At 38.5% G+C, this 23,329-nt stretch overlaps 1 protein-coding gene across 1 annotated transcript in view; it reads right to left on the bottom strand.

Annotated features, from left to right (window-relative positions):
• LOC144826132 (protein unc-13 homolog B-like) overlaps window positions 1-23,329 on the bottom strand; it is a 325,746-nt gene that overhangs the window by 120,064 nt on the left and 182,353 nt on the right. Inside the window, exon 5 of the mRNA XM_078684528.1 lies at window positions 14,024-14,147. Coding sequence (XP_078540654.1) covers window positions 14,024-14,147 — 124 coding nt within the window. The remainder of the gene's footprint in view (window positions 1-14,023; window positions 14,148-23,329) is intronic.

Below are 23,329 nucleotides of genomic sequence, written 5' to 3'. Positions count from 1 at the left end.
ACAGTTAGGGGCTGATTCCGATCTAGGTCGGAAATCACTCCGACCGAGCCGGATCCATGGTGTTTTCCGACCGATCCGGACTACTGCAGACCGACCGAGTGAGTATAATGCGGCCGTATGCTGTCGGACTCGGTTCGGTCGGACTCCCATAGAAGTCAATGGGAGGCGGTCGTATGGCGCGTACATGGGCTCCCATTAACTGAATGGGTACGTTGCAGACATGTGCACCCCCTACAGTGAGTACGCACTGGTGCCATCCGCACCGTACATGCCTGTGTTGGGGAGACTCATGCGTCTCCCGCTGTGTCCGAGTCGTAAGGCTGCGGGTAACAGGGGGTCCGATGCGGACCCCCAAAGTCCATTTCCGGGAGCTATTGCGAGCCGGAAGCTCCGACTCGATCAGCCTGCCCGAATCAAGCATCGTACTAGCTCGGTCGTGAAAAGTCTCCATTACACACCACGGTTAGCTTACGGCCGAGTCGTACGGAGCGGTTCGGACCCGGAAACGATTCGGAGGGATATTTTGCACTTGTTCGCATCGTACTTCGACGTCCGGACCCGTGTACGAACTGGACGGAAATACAGCCTCCGAATCGGGTCCGCTAATGCCAAACCCGATTCGGTGCCCTTCCGACCGAGATCGGAATCGGCCCCTAAATATTGGATAGCGTAAGGGTTAAAATTACTATTCCAACTCCACAGGTTGCTACAGTAGGGAAAGTGTTGGATAGCGTAAGGATTAAAATTACTATTCCAACTCCAGAGGGTGCAACAGTAGGGTAAGTGTTGGATAGCATAGGGGTTAAAAATACTATTCCAACTCCAGAGGGTTCAACAGTAGAGAAAGTGTTGGATAGCGTCGGGGTTAAAATTACTATTCCCACTCCAGAGGGTACAACAGTAGGGAAAGTGTTGGATAGCGTAGGAGTTAAAATTACTATTCCAACTCCAGAGGGTGCAACAGTAGGGAAAGTGTTGGATAGCGTAGGAGTTAAAGTTACTATTCCAACTCCAGAGGGTGCAACAGTAGGGAAAGTGTTGGATAGTGTAGGGGTTAAAATTACTATTCTAACTCCAGAAGGTGCAACAGTAGGGAAAGTGTTGGATAGCTTAGGGGTTAAAATTACTATTTCAACTCCAGAGGGTGCAAGAGTAGGGAAAGTGTTGGATAGCGTAGGAGTTAAATATTACTATTCCAACTCCAGAAGGTGCAACAGTAGGAAAAGTGTTGGATAGCGTAGGGGTTAAAATTACTATTCCAACTCCAGAAGGTAAACAGTATACATAGAAAATATAATATACATACCTACTTAATAATATTTACAATTAATTACTCTAATAACGTATACATTATTAAAAAAACATTTTATAAATTATAAATAAATACATAAACATACAACATTAATATAAATAAAAATATCAAAACTATATTTAACAAATTATAAAAAAATATTTTAAAGAATTTATACACTACATTAACTAAAACAGTAAATATTGGATAACTTAGGGGTTAAAATTACTATTCCAACTCCACAGGTTGCAACAGAAGGGAAAGTGTTGGATAGCATAGGGGTTAAAATTACTATTCCAACTCCAGAGAGTGCAACAGTAGGGAAAATGTTGGATAGCGTACGGGTTAAAATTACTATTCCAACTCCAGAGGGTGCAACAGTAGAGAAAGTGTTGGATAGCGTAGGAGTTAAAATTACTATTCCAACTCCAGAGGGTGCAACAGTAGGGAAAGTGTTGGATAGCGTAACAATTAAATAATAATTATTAAAAATGTATTACCACATAATAAAAAAGAAAAAAAAAGAAAATTCAATACCAAGAAAGAATAATTATTAAAAAATATTTAGCAAAAAACAATAAATGAACAATAAATTAGTGAAAAATACCAATAAATTATAAATAATCAAATTTAATTACCAATGAATAATTAATGAACAATACATTAATTAAAAAACATGTATTTATTATTAAAAATGTATTACTAATTAATAATTAATTAACAATAATGTCATTATCAATACTGAACACTAAAATAAAGTGACTTAATCACAATTAAATTACTTTCCACCCTATTACCCTATAACCTCACAACACACTTCAATAATAAATTAATACACTTAATATAGTTACCAATTAATCAATGAATAAAAATGAATTACCAAATAATAAAAATTAATTACCAATTAATCATTATTTAACATAAAAATATTTATCAATACCAAAAAATAAAAATTCAATAATTACTTAGTTACAATTAAATTACTTCCCACCCTATTCGCCTATAAACCCACATCCCGCTAGAGAACTAAAATGCAAAATGTATTTAAAAATATTTAATAATTCCTTAAAAATATTTAATCAATTTACTATAATTAAATTACTTCCCACCTTATTCCCCTATAAACCCACAACCCGCTATGGTACTAAAACACATAATTTACTTAAAAAAATGATTACTAACTTCTAAAAATGTAATACATATATTTTAAAACTAGTACAATAATTAACACAAATTATAAAAACATACATATAAAATACATAATAAAATACATAACACTAATATTAATATTGATATTAGTAACATCGATATGTTTACTATCGATATTACTAAGTTTGATATTAACATAAACAATATTTCTTACCTTTAGGTCGATATTCTAGTTGTCGATATTCTTAATTTCGATATTCTTTCCCTCCGATATTTGGAACTCGATATTCTTGTTGGTCGAAAATAAAAAATCGATATTTAGACTGTTTACCCTTTAGTATGTACTCTGCAGGCTGTACAAATAGGGTAAATGTAAATGTAAATGTCATGGTACTTATAGAGCGCACTGTCACCAGACGGTCACCTTGCAGTGTCACCCATTCGGTTTCCTGGCGCTGATACTCATACCGCTGTGGAACCCCTCCTGGCTTTCCCTGTGAAGTGTCCATTTCTGGGCACCCCAGGGTGAAGCCAGGCATCCTTAGCGCTGATGGGGCTGGTGTGGAGGCTAAGCAAGCTATTGCCCAGACTTGCAGCATGGGGCCCATGATTAGAATAGGCACCGAGGCGAGAATTAACAGGTCCGAGGAAATTGAGCCCGAGACCCCGCTGAGGCGGGAATCGAACCCTGGTCCCTGGCCAGAACTCTGCATCAGGGTCTGCCGCTCTAACCATTGAGCCACACTCCTCCACAGGGTGGAGTTTGGTTTTGATCAACAGTCTTTCTAAAGCTCTACCTTGCCTTAATTTGGTAGAGTCTCTTGGAGTACAAGTCATTTCATTTTGAGGGCTATTTATTTCTGACTGTGGAGGGAAGGAAAGAGTCCTTGACCTTGCTAACATTTTAGATCAGTTGGTGAAAAATATCTTTCTGGATTGTTGAAAGAAGGTTGTGGAATATCTTTTAGCTAGGCAATGAATGCTTAAGTCTGTAGTGTTTGTGTGGTAAAAGAAGAGGAAGTTGGACCAATTTCGTGCGCCCATTAACTGGTAGGATGTCTATAGAAAATTGGTGCCAAAACAGCTGATCAATGCAAAGAGGCCGATGTTCTGGAAATGTAGAGAAAAGTAGGTCAAGGGTGAGGCCTCCATGGTTTGATACACTAGCAGGTTGTAACATACCAAGGGCATCCATGTCATCAATTAAGGTTTGAGAAAAGCATTAGAAATACAGCTGGAACCAGATTGACTCCCATTTGGTGCCGCTGATACCAAATGGGAGTCAATCTGGTTCCAGCTGTATTTCTAATGCTTTCCTCAAACCTTAATTGATGACATGGATGCCCTTGGTATTTTACAACCTGCTAGTGTATCAAACCATGGAGGCCTCACCCTTGACCTAATAGTATTTGCATTCTTTTCATAGGCTGGTTTTCACTGTAAGTTCTTTGAGACCCCCGTCAAGCATGAAAAGGAGAAGAAAGGAGGAAAAGAAAGGAGGGGGGGGTCCATCAATACTATATTGTTGCCCTCTTCGCACTAGCTGCATGCTGGCGGTAGGCGTTGATGGGATATTCGTTCATAGGGGTTTGTGTGAGTCCAGATGTGTGTCCAGTGCCGCCCACATCTCGTTCTTGGCCACGTCACTGCTGTACTGTATTGAAGAAAATGTTCTCAATAAAAACTTTCGAAATAAAAAAAAAAGAAATACAGCTGGAAAGCATTACGGCGTGTTGGGCAAGATTTATCAGGTCAGACTGGAAGGTAGGTAGGCATTTCTTGGGTAGGTTGTTGACAACAGAGATCAGTAGGAGGTGACAGCCTTCATTAAAATATGCTCAAATGAGGCATAAGGGGGAATCAGACGTTTTTGTGAGGGTTCAGGCAAGTACTTACTAGAGGACCTCTGGAGGCAACGATTTGACATATTCCAGGTGCCAAAATCACCTGTTTCAGAGTGAAAAATGGACCTGAGGGACAGGGAGAACATGGCATCTAGTAGTATAAATACGTTTGCTGCCTCATTATTAATGCAGATAGCAGGATGGCTTTTTTAAATAACGATCTAAAACTAAATTTTGTGGAAAAAAAGCTGGACCCTGGAAAGCGAACGGTCTGGGGCACCATGCCCCCCCCTCTGTCCAGCCCCCTTTTGATGGCCCTGATTTAATACATGAAGTCATTTTTTTGTAATTTATTTACTGCAGCAGGCATTTAAAGACTTTAGTCAAGACTCAAGTGCAAGCATAACCCTAACATGGAAGCCTCGCTTTGTGTTTCAGGCATGCTTTGTCATAACTCACCTCCTTCAGTCACACAACTCTTAAATATTTCATCAGTATTGATAAAACTTAGTGTGCCTCTAGCCATAGTATTGCAAAATATGTAATCATATGTTAGACATACTTTTTAATGCCTATAAATATTAGAATGCCTTCACCTGATACTACCAGAACATACTAGAGGTGTTTTGGAAGAACTTAGATGGCCATATTTGGGCCATGAGTACCATGACAAAGGCATAACTCATCACTTCCAGTCACACCACTAATAAATATTTTATCACTATTGACATCCCCTAGTTTGCCTCCAAAAGCTGTATTGATAATCACCATGCATTGAATACACTTTTCAATGTCTATAAATATTAGAATGTCTTCACCTGCTCCTACAAGGACATATAAGAGAAGCACTCAAAGTCATAAAATGACTATAACTATCAAAATAAATTCAGCACTTGAATATTTGTTGCTGACAAAACATTAAGCCATCACTATATTAGCAAAAGTGAACATTCAAATGCATATATATATATATATTCACTGAAAAAGCCATAGGTTATAGACCATATATAGAAGGGAATTTGCATTTACAAAACCTTGAAAATTCACTGAAAAAACCATAGGTTAGAGACCATATATAGTTAGCTGGACATTTTATTGACATAAAACCAATGAAATTCCATTTATAGTTAGTTGCACTAACTATATATCGCGCACCCGCAATCCACTGCTGATGATGTCACATATTACATCATTCATGACATGGTCAGTGACATCACTGATGACATCACTGATGACATCTCAAATGACATCACTGATGACATCACTGATGACATATCAAATGACATCACTGATGACATCATCTAGTGTCTGTGTGTTTTTGTAAAGTTTAAATATGTTTTACATATTGAAGAATGAGTGGATGTATGGAAGACTGAGTGTGTGTGTGGCTGGCTGGGAGGTGTGTGACTCTGTGCATATCAATGTGTACTTGTATCAGTGATTGTATAAGAGAGTAAGTATGTGTTAGTATATGTGTGAAAAGTATGGTGTTCTGTGTTTAACTGTATAGATGAGGAAATCGAAGTGTGATTGATTCTTCACAGGACTGACTAGGTGTATGAGTGCATATGATAGTGTTGTAATAATGAGTGACTGTATGTATGAGTGATTGTATGGGTGAATGAGTGAATGTGTGTGTAGACGTAGGAATCAGTGAGTGCGTATGTAGTAACTGGTTTTGGTGTGTCATGATGTCATCAGTGATGTCATTTGAGATGTCATCAGTGATGTCATTTGAGATGTCATCAGTGATGTCATCAATGATGTCACTGAAGTATGGTGTTCTGTGTTTAACTGTATAGATGAGGAAATGGAAGTGTGATTGATTCTTTACAGGACTGACTAGGTGTGTGAGTAACTCCATGGATGAGTGGCAGTGTGTGAGTGTCTGCATAGGTGTATGAGTGCATATGATAGTGTTGTAATAATGAGTGACTGTATGTATGAGTGATTGTATGGGTGAATGAGTGAATGTGTGTGTAGACGTAGGAATCAGTGAGTGCGTATGTAGTAACTAGTATTGGTGTGTCATGATGTCATCAGTGATGTCATTTGAGATGTCATCAGTGATGTCATCAGTGATGTCATTTGATATGTCATCAGTGATGTCATCAGTGATGTCACTGAGCATGTCATGAATGATGTAATATGTGACATCATCAGCAGTGGATTGCGGGTGCGCGATATATAGTTAGTGCAACTAACTATATATGGAATTTCATTGGTTTTATGTCAGTAAAATGTCCAGCTAACTATATATGGTCTCTAACCTATGGTTTTTTCAGTGAATTTTCAAGGTTTTGTAAATGCAAATTCCTAACTATATATGGTCTATAACCTATGGTTTTTTCAGTGAATTTCATTGGTTTTTTAAAAGCTAATATCTATAGCTGTAAAATATATTCTTTATTACGTGACGTATCACGTAGCCACGTGAGACGCCTCATGACGCGTCGCATAACCGTGACGTATCGGCTCTGCAGCGCAAACAAAACCCGTAACGTAGGCGTGCCGGAGCACGCTTACAGATATATATTTTTTTTTTAACCTTAATTAGACAAAATCCACACGTGCACATATCTTGAGGCCTTGCAAAGGCACATCAAACAAACAGTCCCTACAATTTTGCCAAGTTTGCTGGAAATCTATTCCCTTAATTTTTTTTTTACTGTTTCTCTTGGTTTTCCCCTTGTTACGCTTACCGGGACGCTACCCGGTACGCGAACCGGACGCTCCAAATACACAAGATGGCGGACTCCCGTTACGCTGGCGGTTAGCTGCCCGGTTCGCGTACCGGGAAGCGCCTCTACCGCGAAAAATCGCGGGGGACTTTAATATCCCCCTCATCAATCCTAGGGGGTCAGGAGGGGTTTACCTTGCCCCCTTTCCTTCATTTCCCCCTTCTTTTTTCACCACATCTTGTCATTTTTTCGTGGGTTAGTGATTGTGTAGTGTAGTGTAGTGTTGTGTAGTGTAGTGTTGTGTTAGTGTAGTGTAGAGTTGTGGTGGTTGTTTAGTGTAGGGTCATGCTGGGGTTAGTGTTTTAGGGTTTAGGGTTGTGTTGTAGTGTTTGCGTAGTGTAGGGTCATGCTGGGGGTAGTGTTTTAGGGTTTAGGGTAGTGTTGTAGTGTTTGCGTAGTGTAGGGTCATGCTGGGGGTAGTGTTTTAGGGTTTAGGGTTGTGTTGTAGTGTTTGCGTAGTGTAGGGTCATGCTGGGGCTAGTGTATTAGGGTTTAGGGTAGTGTTGTAGTGTTTGCGTAGTGTAGGGTCATGCTGGGCGTAGTGTTTTAGGGTTTAGGATAGTGTTGTAGTGTTTGCGTAGTGTAGGGTCATGCTGGGGGTAGTGTTTTAGGGTTTTGGGTAGTGTTGTAGTGTTTGCGTAGTGTAGGGTCATGCTGGGGTGTAGTATTTTAGGGTTTAGGGTAGTGTTGTAGTGTTTGCGTAGTGTAGGTTCATGCTGGGGGTAGTGTTTTAGGGTTTTGGGTAGTGTTGTAGTGTTTGCGTAGTGTAGGGTCATGCTGGGGGTAGTGTTTTAGGGTTTTGGGTAGTGTTGTAGTGTTTGCGTAGTGTAGGGTCATGCTGGGGTGTAGTGTTTTAGGGTTTTGGGTAGTGTTGTAGTGTTTGCGTAGTGTAGGGTCATGCTGGGGTGTAGTGTTTTAGGGTTTTGGGTAGTGTTGTAGTGTTTGCGTAGTGTAGGGTCATGCTGGGGGTAGTGTTTTAGGGTTTTGGGTAGTGTTGTAGTGTTTGCGTAGTGTAGGGTCATGCTGGGGGTAGTGTTTTAGGGTTTTGGGTAGTGTTGTAGTGTTTGCGTAGTGTAGGGTCATGCTGGGGGGTAGTGTTTTAGGGTTTTGGGTAGTGTTGTAGTGTTTGCGTAGTGTAGGGTCATGCTGGGGGTAGTGTTTTAGGGTTTTTGGTAGTGTTGTAGTGTTTGCGTAGTGTAGGGTCATGCTGGGGGTAGTGTTTTAGGGTTTAGGGTAGTGTTGTAGTGTTTGCGTAGTGTAGGGTCATGCTGGGGGTAGTGTTTTAGGGTTTAGGGTAGTGTTGTAGTGTTTGCGTAGTGTAGGATCATGCTGGGGGTAGTGTTTTAGGGTTTAGGGTAGTGTTGTAGTGTTTGCGTAGTGTAGGGTCATGCTGGGTGTAGTGTTTTAGGGTTTAGGGTAGTGTTGTAGTGTTTGCGTAGTGTAGGGTCATGCTGGGGGTAGTGTTTTAGGGTTTAGGGTAGTGTTGTAGTGTTTGCGTAGTGTAGGGTCATGCTGGGGTGTAGTGTTTTAGGGTTTTGGGTAGTGTTGTAGTGTTTGCGTAGTGTAGGGTCATGCTGGGGGTAGTGTTTTAGGGTTTAGGGTAGTGTTGTAGTGTTTGCGTAGTGTAGGGTCATGCTGGGGTGTAGTGTTTTAGGGTTTTGGGTAGTGTTGTAGTGTTTGCGTAGTGTAGGGTCATGCTGGGGGTAGTGTTTTAGGGTTTAGGGTAGTGTTGTAGTGTTTGCGTAGTGTAGGGTCATGCTGGGGGTAGTGTTTTAGGGTTTAGGGTTGTGTTGTAGTGTTTGCGTAGTGTAGGGTCATGCTGGGGGTAGTGTTTTAGGGTTTAGGGTTGTGTTGTAGTGTTTGCGTAGTGTAGGGTCATGCTGGGGGTAGTGTTTTAGGGTTTAGGGTAGTGTTGTAGTGTTTGCGTAGTGTAGGGTCATGCTGGGGTGTAGTGTTTTAGGGTTTTGGGTAGTGTTGTAGTGTTTGCGTAGTGTAGGGTCATGCTGGGGGTAGTGTTTTAGGGTTTAGGGTAGTGTTGTAGTGTTTGTGTAGTGTAGGGTCATGCTGGGGGTAGTGTTTTAGGGTTTAGGGTAGTGTTGTACTGTTTGTGTGGTGTAGGGTCATGCTGGGGGTAGTGTTTTAGGGTTTAGGGTAGTTTAGTTGTTTAGTGTATGCTAAAGGCATATTCGTTCTAAAAGTTTTCGTTATTTTAATTTGCGGCCTAATAGTACATGCGGGATTTTTTTTGCGGACTGATGGTATGTGGGATTTTGTCATATATTCGCTAATCATACTTTCTATGGCAAAATGAACCCCCTCATTTTGTTCCTTTTTAAATTAAATGTTTTAAGAGTTACCACTTTATTCCAATCAAGATGGCTTCAGGTGTGCCATACCTTTGTAATAAGTAGGACTGTTAGCACTCTAGTTGTTCTTTAGAACACTCTGGGACATTCTGTCATTGGGCTATAGTTGGGCTCCATCTGGCTGATATTTGGGCTACATTTGTTTTTTTTTGTCTCTGGTGGCCATCTTTGGGCTACATTGGGCTACATTGGGCTACATTGGGCTACATTTGGGCTCCAACATATATATAGCCCAATGTAGCCCAATATATATTTTTCAAAGTTAATTTTCATAAAAACCACTGGAGCCTATATCTTGAGACATAGCAAAGGCACATCGGGCTACCAGTCCCTACAATTTTGCCAAGTTTGGTGTAAATCCATTCAGCCGTTCAGGCTAAAAGTGAGGCCAACCGCCCTATGGAAAATTGCATGGGAAAAACACGTTTTTGGACCCCCCTTTTTTCTCGGCCCCCCCTTGACGAAACCCCCCCAAATTTTCAGGGGCTGCTCAGAAACAAAACGTTCCATTTTCCTGAAAATTTCAGCCAATTCTGTCTCCAAACGCCAAAGTTATTCGACATAGAATTTTCAAAAATCCCATAGGAAAAAAATCCTAACTATATATACCTACTGGCTATCGCCAGTAGGTAATATATATATATATATATATATATATATATATATATATATATATATATATATATATATATATATATATATATATATATATATATATATATATATATATATATATATATATATATATATATATATATATATATATATATATATATATATATATATATATATATATATATATGGTGAAACTGCACTCTACCATCTGCTTTGCTCAAATAAAACCACTTCACTTTTTTTGCCATTCTTCTGTTCCGCTTCCAACACGAGGATGCATTCAAGGACGTCTGCTTGGTTCATAATTCACTGGTATCCTGAGACTGAACGGGCAGTGGTGGGTTTCTCTGGGACCTTTGTTAACAGACACATATCATGCTGCACCAAACACTAGTGCCTGAATAAAGAAGGCTGTAGTAATATTCAGTAGTAGTACACTACTGTAGTTTTGTGTAAGATTCTTCAAGCATGTGTGTCTGGTTCAAAAGAGACATCCACTGACATATTCCTCAGTCTAGAAGGTTGAGTGAACTTGCCTCTACCTGAGGATGCTCTATCCCTTCTTCTAATGCTAACAACCCTCTGAAAGCTCCAATTAAATATACAATCACTAAAGAGAACCATGCTTGTAAAGTCCAAAACAGAGTCACTGATATTATCTGACAGCCCGGTCTTCTCTCTTGAATCAACACTCTCTGGATCATAGCAAACGGAGGGGACACATAAGCTTTCATCTCCTTCCAATTCCGAGTGAAAGCTTGCAAATAGTGTTGGTAAATTGTCAAATCTATGGTAAAATATTGAACCAGACATAGGGGTCCATTAGGATGACGGGCGGACTTTGCCCGCCCGTCATCCTATCGTAAATCGGGACCGCCCGCCATAAGGGCGGGGGTCCCGGGGGTGCCATTAGGATGTGCCCACCACAGTGGCGGGCACATCCTGTATTTTCAGCATTGTGGCGGGCGGTGCTATCTGCACCGCCCGCCACAATCCTGAAAATGCAATTTCACATTGTCATTTGCAAAGCGGCAGGCACCGCGCGGTGCCTGCCGCTTTGCAAATGACAAAGAAGGGGGGGTACCACAGGTACCCCCCATGTGCACCCCCCAACTGTACTTCACTCTGGGGGCCCGCAGGGGGCCCCCAGAGTGAAGACCGCATGCCTTTCCGTGGCGGCAGCGCCGCCGCGGAAAGGCATCTGACACTGTCCATTGTAATATGGCTGGCGGTGTCTAATAGACACCGCCACCATATTAAACATTTTCCGCCCCGGCCGCAAGGCGACCGGGGCGGAAAAGTGGCGGGCGGTGTTTTGGTCCACTGCGGTCCCCCCCGCCATTGTAATATGGCGGGGGGGGAATTCAGGGAAGGATGTCGGGCAGATTGCCCCCACCAGGCTGGCGGTAGCCACCGCCAGCCTGGCGGGGGCAATCCGCCTGACATCCTAATGGACCTCATAGTCTTCGTTCATTTCCGAATTTCGAAAATTACTCCATCCAGCTGGAAAAATCTATTTGACACTTCTAAAGCCTTAACATTTGAATCCCTTCTAAAAAAAATTAAACACAATGACATTGCTCATTTCCACGTTAATTCTCTCACCTGTAAGTATCTATTGCACAGCCAATACACATTCCACAATGTTTGATAATTTGCTTCAAGTATTTTTTTTAACAGAATCCGTTTCATGACTCCACTTACTGACATTACATTTTGTAATGAATGGTAAACAGTCACTACAACGGGGCAGTTTCAATGCATAGCCTTAACCATGCATGCATTACAACGCATGTGTGGTTACCACGCATAGCCTTTACCACGCATTCCTTTACTACGAGATACGTAGTAAAGGCATGTGTATTAAAGGTACAAGCAAAAAAGGGGGCTTGGGTGGTCTCCCCCCCAAAAAAAACACCCGTATAAAAAGAGGGGGCTTCGGGAGTCTCCCTCCCAAACAAAACTCACCTGTTTCTGTCGCCTTCACAGTCAATAAAGATTGATTGTGGAAAGATGTGGCAATGGGCGTTGTTAGAGGAAACGGAAAGACACTTCCACTTCCTCTTTACGAGGTACAACGCACGTAGGAAGAGCATGGAGAGGTCGTGGAGAGGTAAGGGGAATTTTAGTTAAAAAAAATTAAGGGATGAGGGGGTCATGTCGCGCAGGGGTACATTTTTAGGGTTCAGCGGAGGGGTATTTGATAGAAGGGGATGTGGGTGGGGAAATCGCGCAGGGCAATATTTTTAGTGTTCCAGGCAGGGGTATTTCTTAGAAGGAATGGAGGCGATGGTACTTTTTCTTTGTAACTTGCATTTTAAAATACATCCAGATGTGTCTTGAGGAAGAAGTGAGAGTTATTGTTATATCAGACTTTATTGCACAATGAATTCAAACAGATCATTCTTGAAAGTAAACTGCATATAAATGCAACATGTGCCATCTTGTAACACAGCTGAATCCCAACACTGAATTGGGGCAGGGATCGGAGATAACCTTTACCATGAATATGCCATTATCATGCATGGTTTTACAATGAATATCATTGTGAAGGTATGCGTGGTAAAGGCATTTTTGTGTTAAAGGTTATGTGTGGTAATGGCATTCGCGCTGTAACGCATGAGTAGTAAAGGCATTTGTTGCAATGGAATGCATTGTAACATCATAAAACCGTAATGGATGACCTGCTGCCACTGTTGACCTATAATATAGTTCAGTGTTCTGTAAGACAATACTTTCTCAAATAACACTGCTAGGAAGTTTCCCACCTCTACTTCATCTGCCTCCATGGGATCCAAGTCGCTCTCCATGCACCAACATAACCAATTAGCTAGGTGAGTCTATGGGGCATATGTATCATTGTAAATACTGGTCGCAAAGGGGCAGATTAGCAGAATCTTTGCGACCAGTATTTTTGCATTTGGGATGCATCAACCCAAATGCAATCTCGCAATTTAGGTAATCACATTTTTTTAGATTACCTAAATTGCGAATGCATTAGGGAATCTAAAACTGCAATTCCCTAAATGCAATGCATGATGCACTTTAAAATTGCGATTTTTCAATTTGGGATCGCAAATTAACATCAATTTAAAGTTGATGGTAATTTGCGAAAACTTAGAAAAATGCACAAAAGTGAATTTTTCAAAGTGTCATGTTGCACACACACATGCCCTTTTGGCATGTGTGGGCGCAACATGTGATAACATGCAAATTTCAGGGGGGCATCAGGGTGGCCTTTTGGCCTCCTTACACCCTTAAAATTACATGTGCAATTTGCGAGTACCTATTTGGTACTCGCAAATTGCGCCTGCAATTCCCATTCATTCCTATGGGCATCAAGGCCCATAGGAATGAATGGGAAGCTATTCCTTAATTGCAAATCGCAATTCGCAATTAAGGATTATGTAGGAATCGCTAATATTTTAGCGAAACCTACATGCATAGGAAATTGCGATTCCATAATTGCAATTCCTTAATAATCGTAATTCTGGAATCGCAATTGCCTACAATGATGCATGTGCCCCTATATCTTTTGTGCCAGTGATTTATACCTATAAATGTTTATGTGACTGTACACGCTTCTTCCAAAACATAGAGAAGGTGGACTCAGAGCCATGATAGTGACTATGAGCATCACTTGCATTGAATGGAAAGCATTGGCAAACACAATTGTCCGGCTATTAATGTGCTAAAGCATGCAAACACAGGAATGAACAAATACTAATTTGCATGTTAGCACATTAAAACCAGACCTATGGGCTTTGCTGATGCTTGTGATTCCCGAGACATCTTCATTGAGTTAGGCTGTCCCAAATTTATTTGAGGCTGAAGGGGTGCCATCTTCATAAGCAATCAGTATACAAGACGAAATCTGTTAACAGAAGTTAATATAATTTAACATTTTCATTTCTTTTGCGAGACAATATACAGTATATTAGTCCACGGCATAAATAATTCTTTCTTACATCAACAAAGGGACAGAATTTAGAAAAAGTGGTGAAATATTCAACTCACCAGAAGGCAATGCAAAGTACATGTCGAGCAGTATTTCATGCTGTGCCGACATTTTATCCCCGCCTGTTTGATTTCCATTTGAAGTAATGTTGGGATGTAAAGTCCACCATTTACCATCTCCTTCCTGCAAAATAATAAGACTGCCTGTTAAACATTTTCCAGCAATGTTTGATAGCAATTTATACATTACAATGCACTATAATTCTTCAACCTAGAATACTAATAATGTATTTATTTCATCAGTATTTACAGAAGTCAATAAATATTTAGAGAAAATCAAGTAAATAAAAAACATACCCAGGTCAGAAAAGTGCCCTGTATATGCACTAAAATTCACTCTTGACTAGTGTATTTTCTATTGCAGGCCTGGATTTCATAAACGTTGGCCGAGGTTGCAGAAATTCAAATGAACCATCTGAACAACAGGGCTAAGACCATGCTTTTAGTGACTGAACAACTTCTATGTCCAACCCTGGTGACAAAAATATGTGCATCTTCAATCCGATTATTAAAAAGGTCGCCATCTTCATACTATTTCAGCTTAATAATATACTCTGTCATGTATGATCTCAAACGTTGACTTCTTCATTATAAATTTAGCATGATATGTGTTCATAATTTTTGTATATTACATTTGAAAGACTAGTTTCCTTTGACATGCCAAAGGACATGATTTGTTCTTTTAATTAGCTGATTTTCTTTGACTATATAGATCGTTTGCAAATCAAGTGCCTTTAGTTGTAACCATAATCAGTTTGAATTGTACTTGAATACTTTGATTAATAACAAGTGCCCATACTCCAATTCTATTTCCTTGACTCAGAATTTACATAACAAGGCATCACCAGCGAAAACTCCTCTGCTAGGGTGGAGGAATGTCGCTTCCCCGCGCATCACTTTAAGAAACGTAAAAATAAAACAGGTTTAAAACCCATTTTGTTATCATTTTATTTATCTTGTAATTGGGCTTGAGGCTTGGGGCGAGGCCAGAGTGATGATAGGCTGGAGGGGGAGTGGGGCGTTCTACCTACAGTGCACATGTGGTATTTGGCCGGCCTTCTCAGAAGGAATTGAAGCTCTCTCCAACCCCAGCTGCATTGCTGAGGGTGGAGTGTGTCCGGGAGTGCACAACATCGGAGCTTAGGCCAATCCTAACGCTGCTCTCCTGAGATCAGCGTCAGGATTGGCAACAGGGCAAGCTGGGAGCCTGAGCCTGCCTGCAGAGGTGGAGTGGAGCAGATGAGCATGACACGTTGCTGGTAAGTTTTGTTTTGTCTCCATTGTCTCCCGGCTCCCTTGCCCCATCTCATTTCCCAAATACAAGCTGCTCCAGGGCATCACCACATCGTAGAAACAGAAACTTTATTATTTTCCTTAGTGGTTCTTAACTTTTTGACTTCTGTGGACACCCACTGAATGTTTACTGAAATTGAGGGACCTCCACTGAGTCATTATTGGAAGCTGGAGAACCCCGGCCGAAGCTACTTCCATGATTTGAACTTCAAACAATACACACATATTCAAAATATGTATACACCAAACAAATGCTCAAATATTTAAAAATGTTGCTTAATTCACAATCAAATACAGAAATAGTTTTCACATTTTAAGTTTTGCATCTACTTGATCAATTTTAGTGTATTTATTTTAATAATATTTAATTCAGTAACACAGTCGTGGACCCCCTGAGTAAGCCTCACAGGCCTACTGGGGTCCTCGGACCACGGGTTAAGAACCACTGATCTGCCTGAAAACAAATTGACATAATTTCTCTTCAGGGGTACCTATAAGTGACCAACTCTTCACAGAAGTCCACAGAGTCATTGACCACAGCATTCTTACTAATTGTGATGAAAGCTAGGCATGTAACAGGAAGGGCGGAGGCGAAGTCTAAAATCAGATTGATGTGATTAGCAGTAACTAATATTGGCCTTAACGCAGTGGTTCCCAAACTTTTTTGACCCGTGGCTCCCTTGACCTAATGGGCAGTGGGCCGTGGCTCCCCCCCATTTTTTTTACCATTCTGTGAGTCTGTTGCACAGCAGCAGAGCTGGCTTTAGCACTGATGGCGCCCAGTGCGGCAATGTTTTTTGGCACCCCCCTCCCAATGACCACCTCCGCCGTGGATTCCCTCCCTACTACGCTTTAACAGTTTCCATAACCACTCTCTCTCAGATGCATTTAATACATTTTATAGCGTCACTCATAAAAGTGAAGGCAGGATTGGCTCTAGGGCGGTGCGACCGGTGCCACCGTAGCGGGTGATGACTTCGCACAGGGGTGTAAAAACACCTGCTGCCCCGTTCCTGGCCTCTAGCAGTGTTCAGGCAGCAATTAAAATGTCAATAAAGCTCCGGTGATTAATGTTCTCCTAGGCGAGATAAGAGTTTTGTCTAATATAGAAGTTTTGACTCGAGGAAGTTGTTATTTTTGGTTAGGTAGTGCAGAGGGCTGATATGCACGGTGCAGATCACAAAATGAATGTAACGTAAACAGGTCTGTGAGTTAATATCTGTCGTCAAAGAACCGCTGGTAGACTTCAAGGTATAGATTAGGGATCACTGACATATTATCGAAAGACACATTATCGAGATACTAAAATATCGACACAAATATATCGGAAGCATTAATATCGACATCCTATACTTAACTATACATATACCAAAATATCGGAAACATAATATCGATATAAATAAACACCGATGTCAAAATTATCGACTACATGCATATCGAAGACCATAAATATCGATCACATTAAAATGTATACACAAGTACTAAAATATCGATTTCACTAATATCGCCAACAATAATATCGTAATTTAAAATATATCGATAATATTAAATATGTATATAAACATAATTGCTATCGCCAAAAATTATTATTTTCTATAAAATAAACACCTCTCATTTATTTATACATTTTAAATAATTTTTTTAATTCAACAACATATAATAATTATTATTTATATTTCCAAAATATTTAAAAATATTTATTTTATTTACTTGTAATCATAAATAAATTACATTAACCTTATCTAACAACATGAAAATCCTAACCGAAATTCAAATCTACTAACTAACCAATAAACACACAGAAATACTAAATTAACCAATAGCAAACTAATTGCTAATTACAATACTCTATATAAACAATTATCCATTAAACACAAACCACATGCTAAAAAAAACGAAAGGAGACACATCTATGGATGAATTGCACTACAACGACAAGAACATCAAAATTAGAAGAATTGATTCATGACTTTCAAGTAAGTAAATCGAATAATATAAATATATTTTACTACTAAAATGTAAATTAATTACTAAATATGCACTTTTCCATTTCTCAATTAACTACAGATTAGTATACTAAGATTTACCACACAACTGATTTATAATTAAATAAAACGCTAAAATTTGTAAATATATTGTCTATATTTAAAACACATTTAAATCTTTTTAATAAAATACAAACCATATTATTAAAATCCTATACTTTTTTATTTCTCTTCTAACGCTGCAGATAACTATCCTAACAAATACAAGAATACAGAACTCAAACATAAAGATACAACTAAGAAAGTAAGAATAATGACTCACTAAATTAAAAGCTAAAATCCAAATAAATGAGGACATTTTGTAACTAATTATACATATCTCCTTTCTATGTTTTACTACCACTACAGACAATTCGACAGACAACAAACAGAGAAAAATACTCAGAGAACGAAAGATACACAAAGCTAAGTAAGTATATTCAACATCTTCATTAACTAGTAACATGTTTAAAATGAAACACTGGTTTACATTTCTAAAACATAGGAAAATTTGTATTTCAGAAACGACTACATAAGACTATACTACAAAAGAACAAACAACAACATTATACAATCAAAAAGAACACTTACAAAGTAAGTACCTCCAAATACAAAAGTAAGAGTTAAAATGCCAAAAACAGCACATGTTCTAATTAATAACAAATGTCTACTTTTTTTCCCTCCTAAAACTACAGAAAACTCTACTGTCAAAAACAAGAAAATAAATTACCAATTCACAAAGATATAACAAAATAAGTGTGTATATATAATAACGAAAGTAACAAATAAAATGTTAAAAACCTAAAGACATGCTAACATTTCTAATAAATCTTTTTTTTTTCAGATACTACTACAGAATACTCTACTAAGAAATAACAAACAACTCTACTCCAACGTCCTATCTAAAAGTAACAAAGTAAGTATATTCACAATTTTTTTAATATCCTAAAGTTATTAGCAGCCAATTTTATTGAAAAATTGGCCCTGAAACTCTAAAAATCTACAAAAGCAAATCATTAAAATTACTCTTACTTTTACCTTACAGATCAGAGACAAACAGAAAACACAGTCAACAACCGAAGAATAAAGCATATCAAAATATTTCACAGATTTGAACAAATTGTAAGTATATACTAAAGTATTGTTTAATTAATTATTTTTATACACAAACATTACCATTTACATAACTAATAAATATATCTCTTGTAGATTTACAAACAACAAAATGACTGAGGGAGCAGAATTTGTGACCAGCCAGAAAGGAAAGCTATTACTCTGCTACATGGGTTACACTTATACCCAGGAGAAACAATATGGGTTGAAAGTAAATTGGAAATGTTGCAAATATTATTCTAACAAGTGTTATGGAAGGGCAACAACTAGAGAAGCAACTGTACTTTATACAAGGGAACACAACCACCCACCAAACATAACAGAAATAGAAGTTAGAACAGCATTAGAAAACATAAAAGAAGCAAGCACAGGTTCCCAAAAACCAACCAGTGTCATATTAAAAGAAGAAATTCCCAAAATTCCTAAAACAGCAACAACACAGATGCCAAATGTTCGTGCACTAAAAAGAACTATAGCACGAACAAAAAAAAGTACTACTACTACCACAACACCTCCAAGAACATATAGTGATATAAGTTTAAATGCCAACCAAACCATAACTCTAAACAAACAACCATTTATCATTTACGACAATGAAAGCAACGATAAAAGACTTATAATTTTTGGAACAAATCTTAACTTAATAAAACTTCAGCAAACTCAATATTGGATGATGGACGGGACTTTTAACATTTGTCCCAAACCATTTTTCCAATTATACACCATACATGGCCTATATAATAACTGCAACATACCTCTTCTTTATGCACTACTACCAAATAAAACTAATTCCACATATATGGAATTATTAAATATAATCAAACAAAAAACTAATGACTATTCCCCAGAAAAAATATTCCTAGATTTTGAACAAGCAATGCTTTCAAGCATATTGAAATTACACCCCCATACCTGCATTCAAGGCTGCTACTACCATTTAAACCAGTGTATATGGAGGCATCTACAAAAGACAACCTTAAGTATAGAATATGCAACAAACTCATCTTTTGCATATCAAATAAAAAAACTCATTGCACTAGCTTATGTCCCAGAAACAGACGTAGCAGAACACTACAACATTCTAATAGATAGCCCCTTTTATAAACAAAATGAAGCAAAACTGAGTCCATTTTGGACTACTTTGAAGACACCTGGGTAGGCAGACTCCATAGATCTGGCCACAGAAGAAATCCTAAACTCCTAATACCCTGGTGGAACGTTTACAAAAGCACCTTAAACGGAGAATCTAAAAAAATAACGCAGTGGAAGGTTGGCACAATGCCTTTATAAAATCAACTGGCAGAACTAAACCAAGTTTAGAAACATTCATTAAATGCCTTCAAAAAGAACAAAGCTACCAGGAGTTTAGAATGGAACAATCCATTACTGAACTAGTCCCTAAAACATCTAAACAAACCAAACAAATGCACAAATACCTAGAACAACTAGTAAAGTTATACCCTAGTACTAAAGGAATTGAATACCTAAACTTAATTGCCAAAACACTACTCTAAATAAATAATACCACCAAACAAGTACATACAAATGGAACCTAAGCAATTAAAACAACATCAAAATCTTTATTTTCAAAACTCTTAAATGTATGCAATATATTTCATTTTTTTTGACATAAATATGCACACATTACTTACAATGCATTACTATAACACAGAACCAAATTTATAAATACATTACCCACCCACAAAATATAAAAAAAAAATAACTCACAATCCATGTCGACAATCCAGGAAATCCTTCTCCCCCAAAATAATCCAGGTAGTGTAAAATGTTCCCAAAAAAAATGCAAAATTGCAAATGTACCAAAAATCGATAATCCATCCAACGAAGATCCTTTGGAAAACCATAAAAATCCCGAAAATTGTTAAAAAATAAAATAAACGCTCCGGGAAAACCGAAAAGTTTGAAGAAGTGTTAGAAATGCAGTAGCTAATAAAACTAAGAAACACTTCCTTAAAAAAAAACGCTCCTTCCGAAATGGCAAACACCTAGAACAGAAACATATAAAACATACATTCCCACCCACATAAAACTACACATAAACAACTAGTAACATTAGTATTAACATTATGGGCTCCATTATGATGTCGGGCGGATCGCCACCGCCATGGTGGCGGTGGCGATCCGCCCGACAGAAATGCCCGGCCGCCACCCTTTTCCCCCCCGCCACATTACAATGGCGGGGGGGACCGCAGCGGAGCCAAAAACCGCCCGCCACTTTTCCGCCCCGGTCGCCTTGCGGCCGGGGCGGGAAACGAGTTACATGCAGGCGGTGTCTATCAGACACCGCCCGCAATATTACAATGGGCACGGAAAGGCATGCGGTGTTCACTTCGGGGGCCCCCTGTGGACCCCCAGAGTGAAGGCCAAAGGGGGGTGGCACACGGGGGGGGGTACCTGTGGTACCCCCCTGCATTTACATAATCAAAGCGGTAGGCACCGCGCGGTGCCTGCCGCTTTGAGTATGTAAATGCTGCAAAGCATTTTTAGTATTGTGGCGGGCGGAGCACAGAGCTCCGCCAGCCACAATACTAAAAATACAGGATGTGCCCGCCACAGTGGCGGGCACATCCTAATGGTGTGTGCGGGACCCCCGCCCTTAGGGCGGGCGGTCCCGATTTCCGATAGGATGGCGGCCATCCTAATGGGGCCCTATATTCCTAATACTTATACTTTAAACATCTATATAGTAACTCTCCAAACAAGCCTAAAAAACGGTAAAACTACGTGTACCTACCACACGTAAATAAACAATAATAAATCCTGTAATACCACTCACTTAAATCTAACAACAATAAATATCACCACACTAGTCTCAAAAATAACATTAAATACACATAAAACATATAAAACAAACCTTACCTTAAGCGACGTTAAGTTTCTCCCAACCGCGAGCTGCTCTCCATCCAAATGACACAAAACGGCCTAACCCGGTTACAACATAAAAGACCCAAAAGCAACAAAATAGTCCATAATGACAAATATATTAATTACTCTGTGTAAAATGACCTTCAATATTTGCCAAATTAGTACAATATTTAACACAATGTTTTTTTTCTCCTTATATTAAATAATTGTGAAATATGTAGTAAAACTGTAAAAATAAATATAATAACAAAATGTTTAATATTAATTTAAAATATTTGAAAAATTTAATGTAATGTTACAAAATTTTGTTATGACAATTTTCAAAATGTATATAAAGAAACCTATGTTAAAAATAAAATGTATCGAAATACATTGTTTAAATAATTAATATTAATATATTAAATATTAATATTAATACAATAATTGCATTTACTAAGAACATATGTAACACTATAAAAATGTGATATGACATTAAACAATACTATGTTTTATTTTTCTCATGTAAAATTTTATTTTACATGTATATAATGTTTTTGTTTCAAAAATATAAATATTTCACAAATGTCAATAATATATGTTGAAAATAATTTACTCAGCAAATGATACAATACCTAATAAATTTATGTTGTTTGAAAAAATTTATTAAGTGTGTGTTTTACTATTAATATCATAAAAATGTTTTTTCCCATACACAAAATATAATATATATTATTTTATTATACATAAATCAACAACTCTTCCCAAATTAATCCACATATATATCAATTAGTTACTGGACACTAAATAAATATAATTTACTATTCCCACTCCAGTCTACATTAAATTGAAGTAGGTGCTGGACACTAATTAAATATAATTTACTATTCCCACTCCAGTCTACATTCAATTGAAGTAGTTGCTGGACACTAATTAAATATAATTTACTATTCCCACTCCAGTCTACATTAAATTGAAGTATGTGCTGGACACTAATTAAATATAATTTACTATTCCCACTCAAAACTGACCCAGAACCCTAAAAATACCCCTTTACCCAAAAACTGACCCTGAACCCTTAAAAGACCCCTATACCCAAAAACTGAAAACTGACCCTGAACCCTAAAAATAGCCCTTTACCCAAAAACTGAAAACCGACCCTGAACCCTAAAAATAGCCCTTTACCCAAAAACTGAAAACTGACCCTGAACACAAAAACATACCCCTTTACCCAAAAAATGAAAACTGACCCTGAACCCTAAAAATACCCCTTTACCCAAAAACTGAAAACTGACCCTGAACACTAAAAATACCCCTTTACCCAAAAACTGAAAACTGACCCTGAACCCTAAAAATACCCCTTTACCCAAAAACTGAAAACTGACCCTGAACCCTAAAAATACCCCTTTACCCAAAAACTGAAAATTGACCCTGAACACTAAAAATACCCCTTTATCCAAAAACTGAAAATTGACCCTGAACCCTAAAAATACCCCTTTACCCAAAAACAGAACACTGACCCTGAACCCTAAAAATAGCCCTTTACCCAAAAACAGAAAACGGACCCTGAACACAAAAACATACCCCTTTACCCAAAAACTGAAAACTGACCCTGAACCCTAAAAATACCCCTTTACCCAAAAACAGAAAACTGACCCTGAACACTAAAAATACCCCTTTACCCAAAAACTGAAAACTGTCCCTGTACCCTAAAAATACCCCTTTAGCCAAAAACTGAAATCTGACCCTGAACCCTAAAAATACCCCTTTACCCAAAAACTGAAAACTGACCCTGAACACTAAAAATACCCCTTTATCCAAAAACTGAAAACTGACTCTGAACCCAAAAAATACCCCTTTACCCAAAAACTGAAAACTGACCCTGAACCCTAAAAATAGCCCTTTACCCAAAAACTGAAAACTGACCCTGAACACTAAAAATACCCTTTTACCCAAAAACAGAAAACTGACCCTGAACCCTAAAAATACCCACTTACCCAAAAACTGAAAACTG

This window comes from Lissotriton helveticus, chromosome 3_2 (assembly GCF_964261635.1).
Source record: "Lissotriton helveticus chromosome 3_2, aLisHel1.1, whole genome shotgun sequence".
In the NCBI taxonomy this organism is placed as follows: Eukaryota; Metazoa; Chordata; class Amphibia; order Caudata; family Salamandridae; genus Lissotriton; species Lissotriton helveticus.
This window is presented reverse-complemented; position numbering and strand designations above follow the sequence as displayed.